Source organism: Myotis yumanensis, unplaced genomic scaffold, assembly GCF_028538775.1.
Source record: "Myotis yumanensis isolate MYYU_CA2020_CCGP unplaced genomic scaffold, mMyoYum1.0.hap1 SCAF_22, whole genome shotgun sequence".
Classification (NCBI taxonomy): domain Eukaryota; kingdom Metazoa; phylum Chordata; class Mammalia; order Chiroptera; family Vespertilionidae; genus Myotis; species Myotis yumanensis.
Window position 1 is genome coordinate 14,864,155 of NW_027223773.1, and position 26,738 is coordinate 14,890,892.

The 26,738-nt window shown below is 38.0% G+C and overlaps 1 protein-coding gene across 11 annotated transcripts in view; it reads left to right on the forward strand.

Annotated features, from left to right (window-relative positions):
• CDC42BPA (CDC42 binding protein kinase alpha) overlaps positions 1 to 26,738 on the forward strand; it is a 189,121-nt gene that overhangs the window by 129,134 nt on the left and 33,249 nt on the right. For 3 of the 11 annotated variants that reach the window (XM_070401243.1, XM_070401236.1, XM_070401241.1), the window contains 7 exons: positions 1,085 to 1,209; positions 6,651 to 6,756; positions 7,169 to 7,317; positions 10,233 to 10,324; positions 12,482 to 12,558; positions 13,552 to 13,599; positions 17,685 to 17,723. In XM_070401243.1, the coding sequence (XP_070257344.1) occupies positions 1,085 to 1,209; positions 6,651 to 6,756; positions 7,169 to 7,317; positions 10,233 to 10,324; positions 12,482 to 12,558; positions 13,552 to 13,599; positions 17,685 to 17,723 (636 nt within the window). The remainder of the gene's footprint in view (positions 1 to 1,084; positions 1,210 to 6,650; positions 6,757 to 7,168; positions 7,318 to 10,232; positions 10,325 to 12,481; positions 12,559 to 13,551; positions 13,600 to 17,684; positions 17,724 to 26,738) is intronic. The other 8 variants (XM_070401239.1, XM_070401247.1, XM_070401244.1 and 5 more) reach the window with 4 other exon arrangements.

The window sequence follows — 26,738 nt, forward strand, 5'->3', positions numbered from 1 at the left end:
AATGCCTTTCTGCGGATGAGTATTGTAGGAAGTATTCCTAGAGTATGAAAAAAATGTAATCCAGTCTCTGATACTCTGTCATAGCAGCCTGAATGGACTCAGCTAGGAGCCTGTAAATACGAGACTTGGAAGATCCAGCTACCTCATTAAGCTATGTTTACTGTTGGTGTCATGACTTAATTTGACAAACTTAAGTTTTTTGATATTTTGGGATAACTTTTTGAACAGTTACTACCTATGTGATGGTATCCAGAAACTTGTTAAATATGATAATATTATGATTATATTTAAAGAGAGCCTGTTTTCTAGAGCTTTCTATACACAGATATGTATATAGATAAAATATGTCTGGTACTTGCTTCAAAATAATACAGGAGGATGGGTAAGAAAACAGGAGTGAGTACAAATGAATTAACTTTGACATTGAGTGTGATTAATTGTTGAGCATGGATGATGGGCTCACTTATACTATACATCCATTCTTTACATGCTTGTAATAGTTATACTTTTTTTAAAAAGAGGATGAATAGAAGCATCGTACAGACCATCCAACTTCAGAGGGAAGGTGGGGGAGGGGGTGAGATATCAACCAAAGGACTCGTATGCATGCATATAAGCATAAACGATGGACACAGACAGTAGGAGGCTGAGAGCATGTGCTGGGGGGAGGGGTGGGAACCACCAGGAAAGGTCAGTGGGGGGAAAAGGAGACATATAATACTTTAAGCAATAAAGAATTTTAAAAAAAAGAGAGAGAGAGGATGACAAAGAGACATTTTCAGACCAAAAAAATAAAATGAGAGATGTTGTTTCTGGCAGAATTGGAGAGTTCTTCAGGCAAATGGAGAATGTTCACAAATGGAATCAATTCAATGTAGGGAGAAAGGAGGGAAAGCAAAGGCAGATGGAGACTTCAGAGAGTAATCGATGTTTCCAAACCCTGGACCGGAGGGGTAATAGTGAGGGATCAGTAAGACAAGCATTTTTGAGTGGAATATGGTGAATTTAAGATTTAACAAGAGGCATCATCTGAGTACCTTGAGTTCCTGTTCCTAAAAGTCACGTGTCTTGAAACGCCTTTCAGCTCACCGCTCTGTATGAGAACCTAAGTGTACGCAACCGGCAGCTAGAAGAAGAAGTAAAAGACCTAGCAGACAAGAAGGAATCAGTGGCACATTGGGAAGCCCAAATCACAGAGATCATTCAGTGGTGAGTACTCTTCAGTGTGGCTTTGTGGGTGATTTTGGACATAGCTCACGTCGGCATGAATTCTAGGAAGTGACTTCACACGTTACCTTATTTTTTGCTATGAAAAAATGTTACTCTAAAAGCGTAGTTTTATTACTGATGTTGTTACTGATTTGTGTTCTGCTGTGTTTTCCATTCCGTTCCCTAACTCCAACAGATACCCATGTCAGCTTTACACAGCATCATTGAAACACAGTGTTTCTTTCCAAGAAAAGAAACTTTTTTTCTCCTAAGACAGTTGGTCCTTAAAGGATAGAAGAAAGTCATTCACTAGCTATAGATGTTCCTTTCTAAGATCAAAATTGCTGTATTTATGATTATTTAAGAAACAGAAGCCAGGACCGGTTTGGCTCAGTGGATAGAGCGTCGGCCTGCAGACTGAAGGGTCCCGGGTTCGGTTCCGGTCAAGGGCATGTGCCTTGGTTGCGGGCACATCCCCAGTGGGAGATGTGCGGGAGGCAGCTGGTCGATGTTTCTCTCTCATCGATGTTTCTAACTCTCTATCTCTCTCCCTTCCTCTCTGTGAAAAATCAGTGGAATATATTTAAAAAAAAAAAAGAAACAGAAAGCCCGGAGAAACACTTAGAGAATGAAGCTGTACTAGCACCGTCCTCCATATTATAACAGGTTGACTCACCACGGCATTTTACAAACCCATGTGGGTCCAGTTTAATTTTAGCAACTGCTCTTTAAGCTTTTAGGATTTCATGTGGAATAATTTACCTTAGTAACCTTCATATGAATTCACTCATTAAAATAATTATTCTAGTATTTGTATATATTTTTAATACATGAGAAAAGTGGAAGCAAATGGGGACTTTATTTTCTAATAAAAATAGTTTAACTTCTTATATTTATTTTCTAGTTTTTTAACTTTTTGGTAAATCATGGATATTTAATTTATCTGAAAATAACTCGTTTCTTCACATATTTATAGACCAATCATTTAGTAGAAATTTTAGTTTCTTGTGCTCTTATTTTGGTTCTTTAAGCATTTTTCCCCATTTTCCTTATACCAGCTTAATATCCTCCTTAAAATCAAAAGTGAATAAACACTCTTTTAAGAAATCATACCCAAATGACTCAAGTATCGTGATATTGGCTTAACTGTGGATCTGTTATGTTAACTTATCTTGAGCTTAATAATGTGATTATTCAGTGAATATCTAAAGGAAAATGTCCCAGTTGTGGAAATCTGGTTGTGTTCCAAGCAGTACAGTTAAATAGTTTATTAATGTTTAATTTATGTCCTAGTCATCAAGTCTGCATTTCTTTTATTTTTCTTTTTTTTTAAATTGTTATTATTTTTAATCCTCACCCGAGGATATTTTTCCATTGGTGTTTAGAGAGAGTGACTTTTCCATTGGTGTGTAGAGAGAGTGACAGAGGTAAAGACAGAGAGAAATATCAATGTGAGAGAAACACATCAATTGGTTGCCTCCTGCAGGCGCCCTGACCAGGGTTGGAAGGAACCTGCAACCCAGCCGAGGTACGTGCCTTTGACCAGAATCGATCCCGGGACCCTTTGGTCCGCAGGCAGATGCTCTATCCACTGAGCCAAACTGGCTAGGGCAAGTCTACATTTCTGAAGCAAAATCATTTTAATCATTAGCCAAGCGTATATAAAAAATTACGACTATTTATTTGTAATTCCATTATTCTTTGATCAGATTTGTTATTAAGGTATTGCTGAAAATGCCTTCATAGAAGACAAAGCTGACCCGGCCAGAGCCTGAGCTCTTAGCCCACTGGTCTCCGGAGCCTGCGTGACGGGCGCGGGTGGGGTGGGCAGTGGGCCTGGGAAAGGAAGGCAGCCTCAGTGTAGACAGGATGAAAGTGAAAGTTTTCATGTAATCCCACAAATTTCTCATTTTACATTTTTTCTATTCAAGTGAAATGTGCAAAAGAAATCAGGAATACACAGAAGTCACTTTGCTTAAAAGCTGATATTTAAAAATGGTCGTGTATTAAAAAACAAATTATTAAATACTTAACAGGCTAAAAGAAAAAGATATACTCCTGTCCTCAGAGTTCTCACCTACTTGAAAATCACTCTCTGAGATACTCTACCCAAGGCTATGAAGGTCAGGGGTCTCCGCTATTTACAGTGTGTGGTGTGGGATAGTAAAGGTGAAGCAATGCAAACGGTTTCGGAAACTTGTAATATTCATTGGTCCCCACTTATCTGCAGTTTTGCTTTCTGTGATTTCACTTACCTGTAGTCAGCCAGAGCCTGAAAATATTAAAAGGAAAATTCCAGAAATAAACAATTCGTAAGCTTTCAGTGGGGCACTATTCTGGTGTAATGAAGTCCTGCACTATCCCACTCCGTCCCCTCTGGGACATGAGTCATCCCTTGACTACTCGGGAGTCTGAATTCTAAAGGTGCTAAAATAAGGGTTAAGATTTAAATTTGTGTGCTGTACGCATCACAGATACATGTTAATTTCCCTGAAATATACTTTCCTCATAGCTGTTCAGTGGCCTGTATTTTCTCTTTGAAAACAACCAGCCTGCACAAAGTAAATAGTGTGTTAGAATATACTGCTGAGCATTGCAGTTGTCAACGTTTTTCTGTGTGGAATTATAGCTTTCTGTGTGTAGATCATTTTCATTCCTGAGAACAGGACCTTTTGTAGATTTTCATACGCTGGCACCCCTTGACCCTCTTCTTCCCTTGTTTGGGAGGAGATGTAACAAAAAGCAGTCTTTCTCTTGACAAATTCTAGCATGTGGAATTTGTTTTATTTTCTCTTATTATTTTTTAATATTTTCACTTGTTTCAGAGAGGAAGGGAGAGGGAGAAAGAGAGAGAGAAACATCAGTGATGTGAGAGAGCAATTGATCGTCTACCTCCTGCACACACCCTAGTGGGGATCGAGCCCCCAACCCAGACATGTGCCCTGGTCGGGAATCGAACCCTGACCTCCAATATATAGGTTGACACTTGATCACTGAGCTACACTGGGTGGGGTGGGATTTGTTTTATTAAATACTAGAAGCCCGTTGCAGGAGGATTCCTGCAAGAATAGGGCTTCCTTGGGCGGATCGAGCCACCAAGCCCCGCCGCCGCCCAGGGCCGCTCACGGGGTCTCCTGGCTGGGGGCGGACCCCCGGCTGTGGGCGGGGCTTAGGAGGCACACGGGGGCCGGATGGCGGCTGGCACTGCCCGCCCTGCCTGCAGTTTGCAAATTAGCCGCCATCTTTGTTGGCGGTTAGTTTGCATATTGCGCTGATTAGCCCATGGGAGGCGTAGTGAAGGTACGGTCGATTACCATGTTTGGCTATTATTAGATAGGATAATTTGAAAATATTTCTACCTAAAATTATAATACTTGCATCAGCAAGAAAGTCTTAACACAATAAATACAAACGGAGTTTTAGTAACCTTTAATCTTTTTTCTTTGATTATCTTATTTACCATTTCAGAAAACAGAAGAACTTTATTACAACTTTGATTTTTGCAGAATATGTTTTTTTTTTTTCCACCAAAAAACTTTTAGCTTTATTAAATAAATTTGGCAAAGTAGAAGGATACAAAATTAACCTTCAGTAATTGATGGCATTTTTATATACCAATAATGATCTCTCTGAAAGAGAAACTAAAATATATATATATTCCATTTACCATTGCAACAACAATAAAAGATACCTAGGAATAAACTTAACCAAGGATGTAAAAGACCTGTACTGAGACAAGTATAGGATATTGAAAAGAGAACTATAAAATAATAATAACAACTACATCACAGTGTTATTATAAGGATTAAAGAGATAATGCAAATGAAAGTGCCCTGTAACTAAATATACAAAAGTAAGGTATCATTACTGCTCCCTATTTGGGCATTGATCCAATGGCAGAAGTGGGTAAATTACTTGCTTAATACCACAAATGCATTCTTGAATGTAAATTTATTCTTGTATTTTTGCCTAAAATAGGTTTTACATATATCAAAGAAGTCAGAAAATTCATGTGCTTAGGTGAATTATTTTATGTACTGAAAAGTATCCTCCCCCTCTCTCTACTTATTCTATTATATATGTTTGAGTTTATATAAGGTTTTAATAAAACAAACCGTACGATGTTTGGAAAAAAAAATACAGTTGGACCTGCAGTCCACCAGCTATCAACCTACATTTAGTGATAGACTACAGTTGAAAAGGCTACCACTAATCTTGTCTAGCTAAGGTAGGGGCTTAGAGTAGGAGAGGCTGTAAATGTACAGATTCCCCTCATATTTAAGGAGAATAAAGGTTACATCATTGCTTTGGAACATGGATTGAAATTGATGAGTTAATGCTAAGAGTCCTCTAATATCCATTACTTCCCAGTGTGGTCCATAGACCAATGGGAGCCACAACTGGGAGATTGTTAAATGCAGAGTTGCAAGACCCATCCAGATGTATTGAATCAATCAATATCTATTCTATATAATAAAAGCCTAATATGCTAAGTATCCAACTGTTCATTTGACCATTAGACCCATCACTTTGACACGCACTGACCACCCGGGGGCAGATGCTCTGACCGGTAGGTTAGCTTGCTGCTGGGGTCTGGCCAATTGGGACTGGGCAAGATGGGCCCAGACATGCCCTGAAGCCCTCCCGCAGTCCCTCCTCGGCCCTGATCTTGCACCGGTGGGGTCCCTCAGCCTGACCTGCGGGGATCAGCCAAAACCAGCTCTCTGACATCCCCTGAGGGGTCCTGGATTGTGAGAGGGTGCAGGCCAGGCCAGGGGACCCCACCAGTACAAGAATCTGTGCACCAGGCATCTAGTATTTTTATAAGCTCCCCAGGTTGCTGGGGTCCAATCCCAGCAGGTCCAGGGGTCCCCAAAGGTGTGGACGGAGTCGGCGAAGAAGGAATGACACGAAGACAGCTTCAGTTGATCAGCAGCCTAGTCAGGACCTATAGCCAGGATTTCCAGCCAAAGTTCTGGTCGGAGCTCTGGTTAGGAACTGATGAGGTTCTGATCCAGAATATGTTTTTTAATAAGTTTCTAAATACACATATTTCAATTATAAGAATGGTGTGTTATGTTTTTTTATAGCATAAAATGGCAGAATCCAATTAATGAGGAATCTTAATATTTTTTGGAAATCATGAGGGGGGTTGATGTTAGATTAAAAGAGTATTACTTCTGTGGTTTATGGGTAAAGTTTTAGGATTTTATGAGGGATGAGTAATTTGGACTTAACTAAACACGACCAGCTTTCATTTGTCCAGTGGACATTTCCCCACTTGTTGACATGTAATGGTACTATGGTAGAACTTTAGAAAGAAGGTATTTGAGGACATCTTTAAATTTCTGTCACTTTTCACATTTCTTTGTGATGCTTTAAAATAAGTTTTTCTTTCTGTTTAATGTTGTGCTTTATCTCTGTCTTTATATGCATTTTAGGGTCAGTGATGAGAAGGATGCACGAGGATACCTTCAGGCCTTAGCTTCGAAAATGACTGAGGAGTTGGAAGCATTAAGAAACTCCAGCTTGGGCACACGAGCAACAGTAAGCGGCCGTTCTGCACAGAGACTCGCCGTCACGGAGGCAGGGGAGCTCAGGAACACTGATGAATCTGAGCACTTTCATCCGTTTGTCTGGGCTTTAGCCGACTGTAAAGTTTTTCATGAGAAGTCAGTTAGTCCAGGTCTTTTCCAGTTTAGGAAATCTTAACACATAGCTGCTTAACTAAAGTTTGCATGGCTAGTTAATATTGAAAACAACTGTAAAAAAAACTTACTTATTTTTGAGTCTACAGTTATTTCTGAATTTAATGAAAAATATGTTTTCACAAGCAATGTGCTTATTCTATTTTATTAGAGAAAGATAATACTTTTAAGTAGTTTCCAACTTCACTTGGATTACTAAATTTGAATGTAAAAAATAGAATAGAGCTAAAAACAGTCATATTATTTCATAGGATATGCCCTGGAAAATGCGTCGTTTTGCGAAACTGGATATGTCAGCTAGATTGGAGTTACAGTCAGCTCTGGACGCAGAAATAAGAGCCAAACAGGCCATCCAAGAAGAGCTAAATAAAGTTAAAGCATCTAACATCATAACAGAATGGTAAGACTGAATAATATGGTCCTACTGGAATAACTTCTACGTTGGTCCAAAAGTATTTGGAGAGAAGTTACATGTTTAGTTTCCTATGACTTTTTCTTTAAAGTGATGACCCAGAAATGGTTATGAAGATTTGAAAATGACTGGATGCTCTCAAACCTTTTCTGCAGTGGTGGAATTTTAATACAGCCTTGTTTCCTCAGACTTGCCCGTAGAGTGGAATGAATAGTACCAATTAATATTCTGTTATTTACTCTTCCCCTTATTTGTAAAATTTAATTGACTTTCATATTTTATTCCATTAAATCCCCACTTCTCTCATGTTCAAGAACATCATATTAACGTAAAAATGCAACATGTAGTCAGAACAAAATACAGTCATCTGAAAATTCTGGCCATAAATCTTTTACAAATGAAGGTTCTGTTGATGGTAAATTTTATAATGATATAATATATTTTAATTACTGTTCATGGTTCATGTTCTCTTATGGGTATAAAAACAAGTATCTCCCCACAGTCTCTGGGAAAGCTAGCTATGAATACATTCCCTCAGTTCTTACCACAACAGTAGAGCAATTTGTACTCTGAATAAATAAATGGTCAAGTGAAAATCATAATTGGACTGGATATAAACATGGTTTGAGAGCAAGTTAGTGTAGGTGACATAGAGGAACAATAGAAAGTTCTTAAAATGAAGATTTTAAAAAATTTCTTTTGGAGGCTCTAAAGTGTTCAGTCATGAAAAGAAATATGGTCCCATAAATTCAGTTTTGAATGGTGTGAAGCCTTAGTCTTTGAACTGTAGTCATTAATGTTTTGAATAAACTCAGAGGCCAGATAAATGGCAGCCCAGTTGAATTATAAAGTCTTGTTATAAATAATTTAGATATTAATTAAGAGTGTTTTACTTAAATGTGCTAGTGCGACTTGAAAATGGAAAAAAGAAAAAGCTTTTTCTGGAGAATATGAATTAGATCCCAGCATAAAGAGCTGTTAAATAAGAAGAGAAAGGGGCCGGGGGGAGCCTGTTTCACAGGGTGAGTGAGAGGCGTGTCCTCCCCACCTCCTGGCCCTGCCTCCAGCTGAGGAAAGTGCATCCCTACCCAACCCAGGGGAGCGGGCAGGCTCCCCCCCCCCCCCACCCCACCCCAGTGCTATAGGACTTGGATTCCATCGTTGTGGATTGGAAACAAAGAACTGATAGAACCTGCCTCAGGACTCCGGAAGGTGAAGAATAGAACTTATTTACCCCCATCAGTAGCAGACTGAGGCCCCTTTCGTGTGGATAGTGGGGCTGCGAAGATGTCCAGCTGGCTACCAGTAGGGCTGATTGCACAGATCACTGTAGCTCCCCAACTCTCCACACCACACACACCTCCATCAAGAGGAAGAGTTCGGGATCTGGATTGCATGTTGAATGCGGAAAGTGGGGTGGTACATAGTAGGACTTATTAGAGTTAGCTCTCTTTGCTATTAAAGAGAGAACATTAAAATCCATGAAAAGATCAGAACAGATATAAATAGCCTTGTGCCAAGTCCTGCTAAAAGTTAAAAAACAACACCACACACACACAAGTCCAAAAGTGGGTCCAGGTCACTGGCTGCTTCAAGGAGAAGAGAGCAGGGAGGAAACCTTCTGGTTGGCCCGAGCCTAGATCTAGGCTCAGAGACAAGGAAGTCAAGAGCCCTCGCAGCAAGGACTGGAATGAGAGACACATCGCAGGGTCCTCCACTCCCTTCCTTAGTGCCAGCTGTGGGAGGAAGGACACGCCAGCCAGTGCTCTGCACCCTGGCTTCCCCTCCCAGGATCACTACGCCATTTCCTCGACAGGCATTCTCTTTCATTCCCTGGAGTAAACTGTAAAGAAACCACTTTTCAAGTGAAGAGAATCCACAAATATTCTTGGAAACCTTCAGTATGTGGTCAGGGAGCTCTGACAGAAAATATACAATGAACCCAGCAATCACCGATGGATGGGAGCACATTGTAGCGCCAGTGTGTGCCGCCTACAGACTGCACCCACCGGAAACAGCGTCACCCTGCCCCTTGGGAAGGTGCAGAGAGGATGGGAAAATCGAGCTGAACCTCAGGATTGTGCCTCCAGAATGTTGCCAAGGAGGATGAACGCCTGAAAACACAGATTAGGACCAAAAAAACAGCTCCCAAAGCTCAGAAAAAGCCAAGCAAAGAGTAGGAAACATCCAGTAGCATCGTAGCAATGTGGGCCAGTGTGGGAAGCTCTTACTTCTTCCCTGGGAGATAAGAGACGAGCCAGCCTCCAGGCTGAGGAAAGCGAGGGAAGGTGGCTGAGTTGGGCCAGTAGGACTGCATCCAAGAGACACACAGCCGTTCTCAGGTGGAATTTATACTGGGTCCCCATAAAGATTCAAGCAGTTAAAGAAAACCACTTAGTGTCATTCTCTGTTGTAATCTGGAACAACTGAGTTTCTTCTTATGCCTGGGACATAGTAGTTTGTTCATAAACCAGGGATATGAGTCAGGCTGAAAATTATAAACATACATATGCTCTTTTCATGGTTCTCTATGAAAAAAGTCTAACAGAATTCAAAAATTAACTTTTTCTTTTATGACATTTTAAAGTTTAATATTTAACTCGGGTCAGCAACTTTTTCTAGAAAAGGCCAGAGGGTAAATATTTTGGGACCATATAGTCTCTGTCTATTGTTTATGGCCAGGGACGCCATAAACAGTGTAAAACCAAGGGAGTCCAGCTGTGTTCCCGTAAAACGTTACTTACGCAAGAGTAGATGACAGCTGGATTTGCTTCCTAGTGGTTTGCATTTCCCTAATGTAGCATGACTGACAGCATTCAAACCAAGTGAGTCCAACCAAGTAAATGACGGCTCACTAACCAACAATGAAAATAATGACATTTTCTCTTTTTCCTCTTTTTAAGTAAACTAAAAGATGCAGAGAAGAAGAACTTGGAACTGCTATCAGAAATCGAACAGCTGATCAAGGACACGGAAGAGCTTAGATCTGAAAAGGGTATGGGAATGTTTTTGTATCGATCAGGACTTAATATTCTGCTATGAATGTATTTTTATTACGCAAGGACCAGCTTATTGTGTAGGTGGAAGAATTGTTCACCCTAGCAGTCTGTTATCCCTATATGGCTATTGGGATCCATTTATAGGGGGGTGTGTGTGTGTGTGTGTGTGTGTGTGTGTGTGTGTGGTACACACATATTTGCTAGTTTGGTCTCTGAGTCTTTTTGTTTTATTTAATATACATTGTTTAGAGATTTGATTTTAATAGAACTCACCTTGTCATAAATTTAACTATTTTTTCAGTGCCTACTTCACAAATAATATTTTCGTGATTGGAAAAAGGTATCTTATGCTTTCTATTATTCTCCCAGCGTAGTTGAAGAAAGAATGTATGAAATAACTACAGTTTAATCTAATCCAGTATTAAAAGAGCAATTCAAAGATAAAAATTATTTTGGCATTTCGGTGTCTTCTTCCATATTTGGTTCTTAAATTGCTTGCCCTGAGGAATTTCCCAGGATTTATTCCCATTTTCTTAAAACAGTAATTACTTAAGCATTTTTCCCGTTAATGTGAAAAGCAACACAGAGTGTTTGGTAGCTATATTACATGAACTTCTTAAACTTTATTTTCATAATATGGGCATTCAGAAGGTAAAAAGTTTAATAAAAAGAAATTCAGAATGTTTTTTAATGACAAGGTCTCTTCTGTGCAATAACGAGAAATTCGTTTTCCTGACAAAGTCGGTATTCCTGACCGAATCCCAACCCGGTTAGTGGGCTCTGTGTTATGTCGTGTGCTTCCCTGCACGTCGCAGCCCCGTGACACACACTGATGTCAAATAGTTGGGTCTCTGCATCTGCTTAGAATTGTGGAAGAACAAGGTAATCACATTAAAGGAGTTAGCGTGGAAAGGCCATTAAAGTAGTAGATGTGCAATAAATGTGGGTTGATAGGATTTCCTAGTGGACAAGAAAGGAAGGAAGCCAGAAAAAGTGAATTAGGAACTCAGATTTGGAAGGCATCCTGCTGAAATGAGAGTCAAGCAGGACTGTATTCTTCAGAGAGGAAAGGAAAGCGAAGGCAGGACGTGGAGGACTGGTGGCCCTGAGACAGTTTATATAGACCAAGACCAGTGAGAGGGTGACTTACTGGGACACACAGATGACGTGGACTCATCGTTTTTAGAACAGACCCAAACTTGCGAAAGAAGAAGCTCAGTTCATCACATTGCTCTGTTTTGAAAACATGTGAACCTATAACTTTTTATTTGGATTTTGAACATTGTAGAATAAGAAAATTTTACTGTATATTGTAACATAATGTACTATACTACTTAAACAATATAATGTAATATTTACATAATGAGGGCAAGGTTCTTTTTTTCTGCTTAATTTACTATTATATTCCCAGTGTCTACGTGGACAGCACATAATAGGCTTTTAATAAATATTTATTGACAATGAATTTCTGAACATACTGCCTTATCTTATATTATTACCGAGTAATCTGTAAAGCACACAAATTAATTGATGTCAATTCTTGAGAATATGGAAATATATGTACTTAATTTTTTTTCTCCTTAGTATTTATAAATTTATGTATATTTTAAAGCTTATTTTGGAAATTATGCATTTAAAGTTAATGCCATAGCCAAGAGATTTCATTCATTCTGTCAACAAAACAATACCTGCAATCAGATTGACAAAAGTTTATTCCATAACTAAACACATTGGTTTCATCACTGCATTGTTTTCTTATAAAAGATTATTTGTTAGTGCATACTATATGTTTGCTAAGAATATTTCAAAACCAAAACCTTGTTTGGTGATAAATTATCTTAGAAAAATCAGACATAATCAGGGAAAAATCTCTCAAATCTATCAAAAAATTTAATGTGTTTTTATAATGTACTATACGGGAAAAAGATATTTAAGAACTAAGTAAGTCAAGAAACAAGTGTTTCATGGAGAATGATATAATTTAACTGTTAACTGATATTCCAAGAAACAGTGTAATTTGGTTTTTTAAATATGTAGGGTTAATATATGTAGCTTTAAAATACCGTAGTTTGCGAACAGCTTTTAGGCAGGAAAGGTTATCCACGAAAATTAGTTTTATTCTAGTTTTAAGGAGAGTTGCTGCTGTCTTCTAGGTGTAGAGCACCGAGACTCACAGCACTCTTTCTTGGCATTTTTGAATACGCCTACCGATGCTCTGGATCAATTTGAAGTAAGTATTAAGCTTTTCAAATATTCTTTGGGTCAATTTAAAAATCACTTTGTGATTTAAAATTTACTTGTAATAAACTGGTATTGCATCCCACAGAAGAGGACTAGACTCTTAGATATTTTAAAGCATTCTTATGGAAACTGAAATCACTTTTATATTTAAGAAAACATGAAAGAAAGGTCTACATAGGAGGAGAGTTGTAAGATTGAAAAGCAGTTTCATCTCTTCCCCTGAGAAGCAGTAAGTGCAGAACACATCTTGACTTTTGAAGTAATGTTGACTCTTCTCTTTTCGCCCAAGTATAGAGCTATAGTAAAAAGCAGTTGAAAATGTCCAAGTTCACAGTAGGACAGTGCTGGTTCCAGTTCCAAATTAATGCAGTTTTTAAAGAAAAAGTATGACATAGAGTGTATTAGGCAGATTCCATATTAACGGAATAGTGATTATATGGCTCTTTATCATTCTTTGGTACTTAATTTTTGCCTTAAAAATCTTCATAAAGTATATTTTAGCCCCAGGAAATTCAAGTTGGTGATTATATCTTTATTCAATGAGTAATCCTACATCTCTGTGCAAGTCACATTCTAGGTGCCCGAGACAGTGAGCAGATGGGTCCCACCCACCTCAGAGTTACATTCCCGTGGGAACTATTAGAGGCAGAGATTGTTTCTTTTAGTCGTCACCTTGTAACATGCTTACACGGAATTTGATTATCGACTGGCCCAGGGCTTCGTTTTATTACATTTTGGGCACAGTATATGAACTGTATTTCATTTCTTTGGGAAAGGGATAAAGAATCACTCTTTAAAAAGTAATTAATGAATTTCTAAGTTTCTTGGGAAACAATGACAGTGACTGCTTTTTTCATTTATTTATTTGAATTAATGTCATTTGCCTTTCAATTGTTTTACAAGTTTTTTGATTTATTATTTGTTCTTACTAAATTGCTTCATCCATATTTTCTATTTTTTTATTGCTGTATTCGTTAAATAGGATTCCTTTTCTTCTTCCTCATCTTCACTGATTGATTTTTTGGATGACGTAAGTCTGATTTTCAAACCAATGAATCCTTCAGTAAAAGAGATCAGTGAATTGATATGAAGAATTTGTCTAATGTAGTTAGTTTTAGAAATATTACACTGGATACTTTATTTGTGGGTCATAATTTGTTTCTTTTTTATCTTAAATGTAATGAAGAGTTTATCATTATTAAACATAATTAAAATGTACTTTGAAAAATTCTTTGGCCATCAAAGAATCTGTATGTTTTCATTCTTTGCAATAGTTCTGAAAACTGGAATGCTCATTTAATTGTTGTTGCAATATGTAGAGAACGATATATATAAATAACTGCTCATTTTTATTTTTCATGGTGATTTCTATTTCACATTCTCCATCTCTTCTCAGCACTTTATTTAATTTTCCTGTTACTTAAAAGTAAACCTCTGGTGGTATAATCAGAAAAAGTGGCAAGTTGTATTAAATCTTTCTGTAGGTTTTATAGTAGCATAGTAATTGAGTACAAATCCATTTTTAATGCTGACAGAATTTCTCTTCTAATGTAGAAAGGGATTTTAGTTCAGTAAGTTCTATATGCACTATAAGTTGACCGCATTATCATTTTCTCTCCTAAATTCTATACATTTAATAATTTATCCTTCATTCTCTTTACAGAAATACCTGACATATATATTCTCTTTATTCAACATTAAAAGGCATAGTAATCCTTGTCATAAAGCATTTTATTATTCTGTTAAACATTCAGTCTTTCCAGAAACAAGGGAATAAAACTGGTTCAAATTCAAATGTTGTACATAGAGCTGTTTTATAAACCAGGGGAAATTCTTTAAATGTTTTATTTTTGCATTTTGTTAAATATAATTACTATATTCAGAAGAATATTTCCACTAAAGGAAACCCTTGATCTAGATTTTTTAACTTATTTTTAAAGTGATTTTTTTATATCTTTGAAATATTTATATCAAAGTATGCACCTTTGCACTCTAAATGGAAACTACCTGGTATTTTATTATTCTTAAGACAGATAATTATTCTAATTAATTCTACAGTGTCAGAAAAAGAGAACTATTTTGATGTACAATAGTATTTCATGTTATAATCTGGTGTACATTTTACTAGACGAAAATACTCAATATTTCCATACAGATATCATCTATCTATATCTATATCTATATCTATATCTATATCTATATCTATATCTATATCTATATCTATATGGTGGTCTGACTGACTGACCGGCCGGTACATATGATGTGCACTAGCAAGTTAAAAATAAATGTTGACTCGCGCATGCACAATACATATAAAGCTCTTGCTGGCACCAATCGCACACGTTTTAATTTTATAATACTATGTTATATATACTATTTTGACATGTACTTTTTTGCAGTAATGTAATTACTGCATGAATCTTCTAATTAATTTCCTTTTAATGTGCACGAATTCGTGCACTGGGCCACTAGTTCATCTTTAAAAGACTTGGAAGTTTGAATAAATTATTTAAATTGTTCTTTCCACTAGGAAATCATTTTCGTTTTTCTTTCTGACAAACTTCTCTACATCCCCTTGGTCCCACAAAAATCTTTGCGTGTAAAACATAGGAGTCATGTTTTGGCAAATAAGGCAGCCCTTCTCAGCAGACGAGCCTGCAGCAATGCACACCTCACTGCACCTCGCCGGCCCCCATCTTGTCTCTGCTCTCATTGCCGCCTCCACTGCCACCACCCAGCTGTAGTCAGTTTCCTGCTTCCCTGTTCCCTCCAGGACGGCCCTTCTTATCCTCACCTACTGTTGCTCAGCATAAACTCCGTTCAGACGTACAGCCAGCTTTAAAGCAGTGCAAAGGAGCTATTACAGAGAAAAGGGAGTTGATTCGTAAAGCTGCTGAACTTTATGTTCATGGTTCAGGCTCCAGCTCTGAGAAGGCATGGGTTTCCCCTCACTTGCTCCCTAAGGGCTACTGGCTGAGCGCATAAGTGGACTCAGAGTCTGCCTCTGCTGCTTTTCCTAGGTGTATGCTTTGGAGCAAGTTATCTAGCCTTTGTTTGCTCATTGGTTGTTTGAGAATGTTTTTTAAAAATGTATGTAATGTTCACAGTACTATTGGTTATTATTTCCTTATTCTTAATAGACTCCTTTCCCCGCCCTTCCTGTGTTCTCTTTAGCTTCCTTTCTTGTCCATCAATTCAGTTTCTCTTCACCCCTCAGCCTTCTAGTCCCAGCCAATATGAGCCACTAAGTCTTCCTTCAGAATTTTTGAATCACATTACCATGGGAAAGGGATTTTTACCTGTCAGGGCAAAGGCCATCAGCAAGCTCCTATTTTAAAAAATACGGTGTATTTTTAATTTGTATTTTATGGCACGAACCTCTTGTTCCTCTTTATAGTTTATAACTATGACCAGCCTTTCCAGGATTATCATTCAGTCCGTCCTCAGAGTCGTAGGAGAGTGGTGTTTGGAATAATGGTATTCAGTCTTTGGCATGCTTGGGTTCAGCATCCAAGATATTTAGTATAACATTCAATTCTGTAGATTCCTTTCTCTTAGGCATTTGAATTTTTAAAGAATAAAACAAATCTTGATTGTTCTTTATGCCCAAACCGATTGAGTTGTTGTGTGTGATGCTAATAGTGTGTGACTGCCCTCTGGAGAGCTTTCTTATCCTTGCAGTTTTCTCTAAAATCTTCTGTAACTCCTGTCGACTCAGCTTATAAAGTCCTGCCTCTGGGCCCCATAAAACCTTGAACATCCCTCCTACGGTTCCCGTACAGACTTTGCACATATCTCTGTTACCGCCTTTATCACACCATGATGGTTTGATGTCTCCGCCAGTCGGTGGTCTGCCACGCCTCCTTTTCTGTTAAACCTGAGCACATTCAAACCCTCAACATGGTAGGTGAAGTGAAGATAGTAAAGTGCCTGATAAGAGGTGGTTCATGTTTGTGAAGCTCAATATTTCATTTTCAAAAACTTGATAAGTGCCCTAACCGGTTTGGCTCCGTGGATAGAGCGTCGGCCTGCGGACTGAAAGGTCCCAGGTTCGATTCCGGTCAAGGGCGTGTACCTTGGTTGCGGGCACATCCCCAGTAGGGAGTGTGCAGGAGGCAGCTGATCGATGTTTCTCTCTCATTGATGTTTCTAACTCTCTATCCCTCTCCCTTCCTCTCTGTAAAAAATCAATAAAATTTATATTTTTTTAAAAACTTGATAAGTGAATTGAGAGACTCGGCAGTATGGCCAGTGGTTGTATACCATTTCTGAGAAGTGGGATTGAGAAAGCTTAAACCTTAGCTCTACCACATACCAGTTTTGTGGCAAATTCATCTCTTTCCTTTGTATTTAAAATGGGGGTCATATTACCTACTTTAAATTCTGTGCGAATTAAAAGAGTTCATATAGGTAAAGTACTTGGTAAAATATCTCTATATATGATACACATAGTAAACATTCGCTGTTAGCATTATTACGGAAGAGAGGGGAGAGATTAGATATTAGCGTTGGGGTTTAGTTGTTTAATGTTTGCTTTGGGAGGGAGGGCGAAACAGGTTCGTCCAGGAATAATAATGGAGGGATAAAGCCAGGTTTGAATCTGGCACTTTAGACTTAAGACCGACTGGACTACTAGACAAAACCCTGCAGGAGCCTGCAGGCCTCTGGCTGGTTTGCTGCTTAGCTTTTCGGGACGCAGTGAGTGCCTCCTCCCAGTGTCCTGGAGGAAGAAATAGCAGCCCCCTTCTGCAGACCTGCCAGCGTCACTGACAGATGCCACTGATAACCTTGAAACCACGTTGACATGCTTATTACCTGCTGGTTCTTACTGTTCTTCACAGACAGGACATTGGCCTCCCTGGGTGAAGGGTTATTTCATGGTCACTGTCTGTGCAAGGTCCAGCGAAAACTTAATGTCACTCTCAGACCTCGTCCGAGCAGCCATTTCTTTACTGTTCTATCCTCCAGTTTTTCCTGAAAAGTACATTCCTTTCAGCCTAACAAAAGTGTCTTTATATGTATGTTTATATACTGTGTGTGTGGAGACAGCGGTAGTCGTTGGGAGTCACGTGTGTAATATGTGTAACGTGTAGTCTTCTCCTTTCTTTGTTGAAGCGCTCTCCGTCCTGTACTCCAGCTAGCAAAGGCAGACGTGTAAGAGCTCCCGCGCGCGGCGTGCATCGGTGCCCCCCGCCCCTGCCTGTGGTTGCCCAGCGTGCTTACGCTCTGTGATGCACTTACACTGGCTGCATGCTCTGTGCTGCTGCTCCTGCTGTTGCTACCTGCTTCTCTGTATTTTCTTTCTTTCTTTTGGCTTTGGCCGCAAAGCTTTAGGAATGTTCGTATAAATTTCTGTAACCAAACTACTAAAATTATTAGGTACCTTTTTTTTATTGTTGGAAAAAGTGGTTATAAAAGCCAACATGTAGCTTAACTTTCTTTTATTTAAAAAATATTTTTTTTTTATTGATTTCAGAGAGGAAGGGAGAGGAAGAGAGATATAAAAGCATCAATGATGACAGGGAATCATTGATTGGCTGCCTCCTGCACACCCCCCCCACTGGGGATTGAGCCCACAACCTAGGCATGTGCCCCTGACTGGAATCGAACCTGGGACCCTTCAGTCTGCAGGCTGACGCTCTATGCACTAAGCCAAACCGGCCAGGGCTCTTTTATGTTTTTTTACAACATAGTTTGTAAATTCTCCAGAGTAGATATTCAAATCAATATATTGAAAATAACTTGGGAAGTTTTTATAATGAGAAAAAAGTACATTATTTGTAACTAGTAAGATTACACTTACTAGTTATAACCTTCAGTAATTTATTATGTTAGAATGATAAAATATTATATTTACTGTTGTCTAAATGGTATAATTAGTATCTCTATAATACTGTTTTTACCCTAAGCTTAATAGAAATAAGTATATCAGTAAAAGTTTGAGATTTTAAACTGTTTCTGAATAAATAAATAAAAATAGACTACCTGCCACTTTGTTCCCAAAATACTTCTAGCTAAAGGATAAAGAAAATTGATAAAAATTTGATTTTTTCTAACTTAGAATTTTATATTTACCAATATGAAACAACATGTTAGATCTATGTCAGACCCATATCAGACTTTTACTTTAAAACCAGTTTTCTTGTAAGAATGGTTTGCTTTTTGTATTTGTTCAAATCTGTAATTAATTTTGGAGTAGAAAAGGCCCATTAGTACATAGTCAAGATGAGTAGTTTTAGTTCTTACTATTTATAAGACCACACTGCATAATTTGAGGAATTCTTGCTTAGTGGGTCACCTAAAAATCAGATCTGATCTGGGGTGGGGACGACTTTCCATTTCACTGCACTACTCTAAATATACGTATTGTGGGTTATTTATTAGAGAAATCCTTACAGATTCAGGAAACATTATGGACTTCTTACATGACATTGTTATGCATTGTGGACAATATTGCTAATAGTCAGTTTTTCTGCTTTTTTTTTTTCAAACATAAAGCAGTAAGTAAAAACACATTGGAGTATAGAAAATGTTTCTAATGCCAAGTAATCAGAATAACTATTTAAAGTAATTTTAATTAGAAAAGAGAATTCGTTGACCAAAAAAATTAGAAAAAAACACATTTACATAAATATATTTCTTATTTATTTTTCTCAATAGATTACAATTTAGAGATATTGACTGAATTGCTTATACTATTCAGTTAAAGTTTGTTTTCAAGATCTTTCTTTGGATAATATAAAAATATACTGTTCAATTAACATTAATGTTTTTTATTGCTTTCCTGAATTACAAGATCTCTGCTATTGATTATATCATATTTATTAGCTTTTCCTGCATTATTAATTAAAGTCATTGCTTATATTTAATGCTCACATTAATTTGTTTACATAAATATTTTTAATAACAAATAATTTTTAACTTCCATGGTTTAACTATATTAATGATTATATTTGTTTTGAAGGTAAAAATAACTAATATGCTATTAATTGCTTTGCTGCCATATTATATCTGAATCATTGCCAATTAATTATTAAAATTAAATTTAGGCTATCTGTAAATCCTGACATATAGTCATTTAGTATATTATGAAAGTTTAGTAAAATTCCTTGCTTTTTAGTGGATAGAATCAGCCATTAATTAGAAATGTACTATAGGGTGTCCCAAAATTCACGCGTGAATTTTGGGACACCCTATAGTAAACATTTAATTATAGATAAAATTAATAACTTGAAAATCAGTCTGTTGGTGATAATTTACACTTTGATAAAACATGTAAGTAATATTGTATTCTTCTTATTCTTACTGTTAAACCTCTTGTGAGATATTTATAATGATAGCTATCTAGAAAGGAAATGAAATTTTATAATTTCTTAATCTAATTAGCTATTAGTTTCTAAAAAAGAAATTTCTTTTAAACTTTGATATTCAAAACATTTTTTGTCATGATTATATTCATAACTTACCAAACTTTGGTTCTTATCTTTATAAGAAACATGCTTTTGGAAAATAAAGTGGTAGTTTTCCAACTTCACCTATATATTAATATTTTTTTTAATCAGGCTATCATTGTACATGGCATAGTTTAACTTTTTAATTAATGCTATCTCAAAATATTATTGCAATGTTTTTATTTGTTTTGAATTTTTTTATATACAAAAGTAACTTAATTTTGTTTAATCTCTGGAATTTATTTTTACTTTAAGAGCGTACTGCTCAATAAAGCTAGTATGGTAATTTCTATTATTCTGTTTTAGTGATTTTCAACCTTTTTCATCTCATGGCACAAGTAAACTAATTACTAATATAAATGTATTACATTTTTTGCCAACCTGACAAAAAAAAAATAGGTTTAATTTTGGTTTATTCACATTGGTCGGCTATTATTATTTGGCTGTTGTCATTTTTTTTTAAAATCTGGCAATCTAAGGGAAAAGAGGTCAGTGCCCGTGACTAAAGAATTGGGGATCGCATGTTTTGAAAGGTCTTGCGGCACACCGGGTGAAAATCGCTGCTCTGTTTTATTACAATGTGGTATTGGGTTATTTTTTTTCAAATCTAAATGTTTTTTCACTTCTGAGTAACCAGTTTTTACCTCATACAGCTAAGAAATTCATTTAAAAATATATTCTCATTTTATTTTCATTGATGAGTAAAAATTTGTTAGTAGAAAAAGACTTTCATAAATGACAATAATTCTTCAGAGGGGCCAAGAGATATGTGCTAAAAGCCTCAGAGTTAGTTGAGAGTCACTAATGTGTGTAATTACGGATCACACTCCGTTGGTGTATTTTTCCTTTGCCCAGGATCGCACTGTCATAATGTCACATTTCATAGGGTCATGAAACATGCTGCCTTCACAGCCAGCTATAGGGCAGGGTGACAGCTGATTCTCGGAGGTGATTTCTGTGAAGTAAACCTCCCTTTAGAGCACCTGCCACTAGAGGTCTGCAGCATTCGTTCTGATCTCAGCAGAAGAATGTATGTGAGACCTGCGCTCCCTTCTCCCCGTGTGCTCAGCGGGCTCTGGAGCAGGCCTCCTCACATGTCAGCCAGGGTTCCTGGGAGCAGCAAGCTCTTGCCTTTCTCATTTTTGAAGTTTTTAAAGTAATTGGGCCCAGAGGCACAGAGCCACTGTGTTAGCTATTCAGTCCTGTTAACAGCATTTCCTTCGCACAGGAACACATCTGGTTTTTATGTCTTTCGATCAAGCCATGGGCGCTAAACTCTTTTGTGTGGCTGGTCAGAAACTTACATTTTCTTATGATGGCCCAAGCTTTTGCACATAACAAATCTCTTACTTGCATACTTCCTTAAAACTTTGAGATAGTTACCTAAGTCTGTTTTAAGTTCTTACTAGTGTAAACTGTATCCGCACTAGTTTGCTTATCAATTCCATTTTAATTTAACCTTCTCCCATGGACGCTTACTTATCTTACAATTTATATAATCTTACAGAAACTAGAAAGAAGAAATTTTTAGAAAGTAAAAGACATTTGTTTTTGCCTTATTCCCAAATTAGGATCATATTTCAGATTAATAATTTACACTGATGACCTTCTCCATGTCTATTCCTGAGTAAATGAGCCCCATTTTGTTCTTTCTTTTATTCTCATTCCTGGTCGAGTTCATTGTCAGGAAGGAGATAAGATCGCTCAACCTGCCCTGCCCGTGGCAGGCACTTGGGGTCGAAGGGATTCAGGCTGGCGCTCCCACTGCGGGAGGCAGTGGCTGTCCCACTGCGGGAGGCAATGGCTGTCCCACTGCGGGAGGCAGTGCATGGTGTGGAGTTATCCACGCCTCACACACCTCACACACCAGCTGGGGGGCTGCAGCTCAGGACCTCCCGTCTTGAAAGAGGTCCCTAGCTGTTGTTGTGAGTAGCTGCTGCTCCGTGCCCCCAGCTGTCCTCCCGGGACCCTTCCTCCTCCCCCTTCTCCCAGCTCTAATGACGGTGTGAGGCCTGGGTGGTGGCCATGTTCACCAGCCCACCAAAGTCTTGCCTGTGGCCTGCCCATGCCCACACCGTGGGAGGCCCTCGGTGGGCACCAGCAGAGGGCTGCCGCCGTGTTTGCCAGCTGCTAGTCAGCCCCTAAAGTAGTAACCATGATAATAAGAAAGAAAAAGAAGACATTGTAAATACATGTTTAAAATGCCTATGCTGATGCTCTTTTCATTGTAGCTTCTGATGGTTCTTGCTGTACAAGTGATTTAAGAAAAATTTCCTGCCCTAACCGCTTTGGCTCAATGGATAGAGTGTCGGCCTGCGGACTGAAAGGTCCCAGGTTCGATTCCGGTCAAGGGCATGTACCTGGGTTGCAGGCACATCCCCAGTAGGAGGTGTGCAGGAGGCAGCTGATCGATGTTTCTCTCTCATCGATGTTTCTAACTCTCTATCCCTCTCTCTTCCTCTCTGTAAAAAATCAATAAAAATATATTTTTAAAAAAGAAAAGAAAAATTTCCTAACCTTCTTTCCAAATTACCTCCATTCCTTTCATTTAAAAAAACCCAGCCCTAGTAATTTTGAAAATTGCCAAATGGAATATATCATCAATCATTGTGCTTAGTAAGATCTCTCATGCTAAATTTTAGCCCAAAGCATTTTCAGTTTCTAAAACTACTTAGTTGAAAGTGTGCAGCTGAATATAAGTGCTGGTGTTTCTACTGCTGCAAATAAAAAGCAACAAGCACAAAGCGAATAGGTCCGTTTCTTCTGCTTTCAACTAATGCCTGGCAGGGACCAGAGTCCACTCTTACCGAGGACACAGTTCTCTCATCTGCAGTGCGTATCCCTACTAAAGACCCTGCATTTATTTCACATGCATGATTTATTTTGTAACATACAACACTGTCGTGTGGAATACAAGTAAAGAACATACAGTAGAGATCAGTGCTCAAAGTAAGAGATCGACAGTGGGAATTAGAGCATTTTGTTAATATTGTTATCTTAATCTTGGTTTTCATTAAAGCTCATGGTTAAGCTTTTGTATAATGACACATCCCTATTGAGAATATTCACACTGAAGTTTGTTATCCTCCCTTCTCAAGAAGGTTATGACCATACCTTCAGGAACGCTATGAGCTGCACATGGTTGAACGTGATTCTTGGGTTTTTGTGTTTCCCAACTTACTTTCCTAGGCTGATCCCATTGAGAGCACACATGTACGGAATCCGAACGTCAAGACTGACACCCAGTCAAGGTCCACATCTCCTTCCACCGCTAGTGAAGCTGAGCCAGCGCAGGTGCCTCACTGGAGCAGTGTGTTCCCAGCTTGTCACTTGTGTCAGAAAAGAGGGAGTTGCAAAAGCAAGTGAAATCGGGCTCTCTTCTTTCAGTCAGGCACACTGTGTATAAGTCACGTTGGAGATCATGACATCTGACTGGACATGCAGATAGGAGTATAAAGCTGAAGTAGGAAATTGTCCCCCAGAAGTCAGCTTGAAATAGCCAGGAAATTTGTCTAATCACGGTCAGCCTTTATTTTAGTGAAGAACAGTGAACAACAGAGTTACGTACATTTGGAATTGTCATCTACAAACTGCAGGCTTGTGGCAGGGTCAGGTGCCATTCTGCCTCTTTATCCGTCTAACACGGCGGGACTTCGTGAGCAGAGCCCAGCATGAGAATTGCCACTGCTGGCAGCTGCACCGTTTATTCCAGCTGCTGGGTTAGTAACGGGCATGCAAGTGACCCTGCCTTTTCCTAGTGCAGAAACCCTTTTATTTGCACTTCATGTCAGTTGCTGGTGTTAAACAGCCGATTGGCCAGTTTTCTCAACAAGTCGGGGGTGTGTGTGCCTCCGTTAACCCCACCCTGCTCCAGATGCAGCCCCGGTTCCGCTCAGCACCCTGGTGCTGGTGAGCTCCCCTGCTTCCCGCTCTGTCTCCAGAGCCGTGAGGACCCAGGAGCAGGCTGGCTGAGGTCAAGCGTGGGTTGTACTCAGGTTCTGACTACAGGTTTTTGTCCAGCCCTGTGATAGCCTGTCTCAGGCTGGGTGCTTATTTATTTTTAAAATATTTTAACTTTATACATTTTTATTTTAATGTTGAAATATTTCCATCACATAAAGAATAATAATAAACACTCATGCCACCACCATCCACAGATTTAACAGATGTGATCATTTTGTCTTATTTTTTTCAAATTTGTATTCAAAGAAAGAAAATAGATAACAGGGCTGAAACACCCTTCCCTCTTCCATCCCCCGTCTCTTCTCCCAGACGTGTCTAAATACCCTGACGTTGAATTGCATCCCCTCTTCCTTGGTTTTACATGTAACTTTTTCATGCTTTTGAGGTTTACTCATACAGATACACGTCCATTTAGTTCAGACATTATAATTACTGCATAATATTTTACCGTATGAATACACCGCAACTATTCTCCTGCTGTTGGATATGTAGGTTGTTTTCAGTTTTTTGTTACTACAAGCAGAGCTGAGCTGAACATCCTAGTAGCGATCTGTGCAGTTTGTTTAGCATATGAGCCTGCAAGTGGAATTGCTGGGTTGTGTGCTACATGCATTTTCAACTTGAACTGGGTCTTGCCCAGTGGTCCGACCTGTTCCCACTCCCACCAGCAGGGGGTGTTCCCCTTTCCCACACCCTCGCCAAGCCTTGTGCTGTGAGGCATTAACCCCTTGTACACCGTACGTGTCTGTAGCCGCTGTGGAGATGGTTTCCATTTGGGACGTGTGGCAGTTAACTGGTTAACTTTCGCCAATTCGTTGTTTATGGAGTGGCATTTTTGTTTTAATTTGTATTTTCTGATTTCAAGTGTTTTTGAGCATCTTTTTATATAGTTTATTGGACATTGGTGATTTGCCTGTTCATGTCTTTTGTCCATTGTTCTGTTGAATTATTTTTTCTATTATTTTGTAAGTATTCTGTATATATTCTGGATATTAATCTTTAGCTGTCTATATGCATTGCAGATATTTTCTACTAGTCTGTGGCTTATTTTTAAATGTTATTTGTGGTATTTTTTGTCTTGCAACAATTTTTATTTTAAAATAGCCATATTTATCAATCTTTTTCTTTATGAATTCTGCTTTTTGTCTTTTTAAAACATGTCTTCCCTTTGCAGCAATTATAAAAAGTTTCCTCCATATTTTCTTCTAAAAGCTAAAAAAAAATTCTTAAAATGTTTAAGACTTTAATCAAACTGAAATTTATTATTGCATATTATAGGAAATTAAGTTCTAATCTATTTTTCTCATATGAACTACCAACTGTCCTATATTTCCCCCATTGACTTTTAAAACTGTCTCTGCTTTACATGCATGGGTCTGTTTGAGGGTTCTTTATTCTCTTCCATTGTTCGTTTTGTCTTTTTCTGCACCAACAGTTCATTGTCTTAATTACTATAGCCCTGAAATAGTTCCTGATACCTGGCATGGGGTCCCACTCCCACTCCCACCTCTCAGTCTTCTTCCTTTACTTTGTGACTCTTTAGTTTTACATGTGACATTTAGGATCAGTTTGTCAGATGCCCGGCGGGGCTTTTAATTGAATTTGAATTGCAGATTTATCCGAGGAGAATTGCCATGTTCGTGATATTGGGTCTTTCCATCTATGAACATGGTATACATACTTAGATATTCTTTTATTTTCTCCAGTAAGTTCTATTTCATGGGTATACTTCATATTGCCTGCTAGGTTTCTTGCTAGGTACCTTCAAGCCTTTGTTGCTGTAGTGAATGGGATCTTTTCTAAAATATGTTTTATTAATTAGGCATTGCTGGTCTTTATGAATTCTGTTGTTCTTGTATCCAGCACCCTTGCTTCACTCCTTTTAATTCTAAAAACTTCTCTTTGACTTTTTATGTAAATTCTAATGGCAATTTTATTTCATATGAATTATTTTTATTAACTTTTATAAAGGTCTTCAGTGATCTTTTTCATATTTGTCTTTTTAAATGTTAAATTATAAATTGGATTACGAACTTTTTCAAGTTATTTAAATGTAAGTTAGAGTTAAATTCACAATGAAGTAGAAAACTCTGAGAAACTTAACTGAATTCCATTTTAAGGCTTTAATAATTCAAAATATTCTGATTTTGGAGGTTGTATACTAACAAAAGCCAACAAGAGCCCATCCATTTTTCTCTTAATATTTTAGAATGTTCTATACCTTTATATAAAGCCAGCTTTTTCCTCTCATTTGCTTGCTTAGCCTCCTGATAGTCACGTCTTTTTTTACACTTTGCTAATCAAGTGATATCTCTTTTTTTTCCACAGTAACATCCAGTAAAATCACTGTTTCCTTTTATTCAAGGAAATATCTTACAACAAGTCCCCATAAAATAAAGATATGACTTGTAACTAAATTTATGTGTAAATTCTGGATCCCAATAGTAATAATCTAACTACCTTCTTTGGAAAGTAATTTCTGCACAGAAATTCCACTAATCATTCAATCTCTCTCCCTCTCTCTCTTTCTAATATATTAAAAATCCACAGAACTGTATTTCATATATGTACTGTGCATTCCGTATATAGAAGTCAAGGAGTTAAAAGAATCTTCTAAGTGTTTTGATCATAAATTTTGCTAAAAACTCTTTCAGATGCTTTTTAGAATTAATGTGGCATTTTTAGATGAACATGAAAATGAATATCCTCATTTTTATGTAGGCGACATGCTATGCCATTTTTTGTGTTCTTGGGT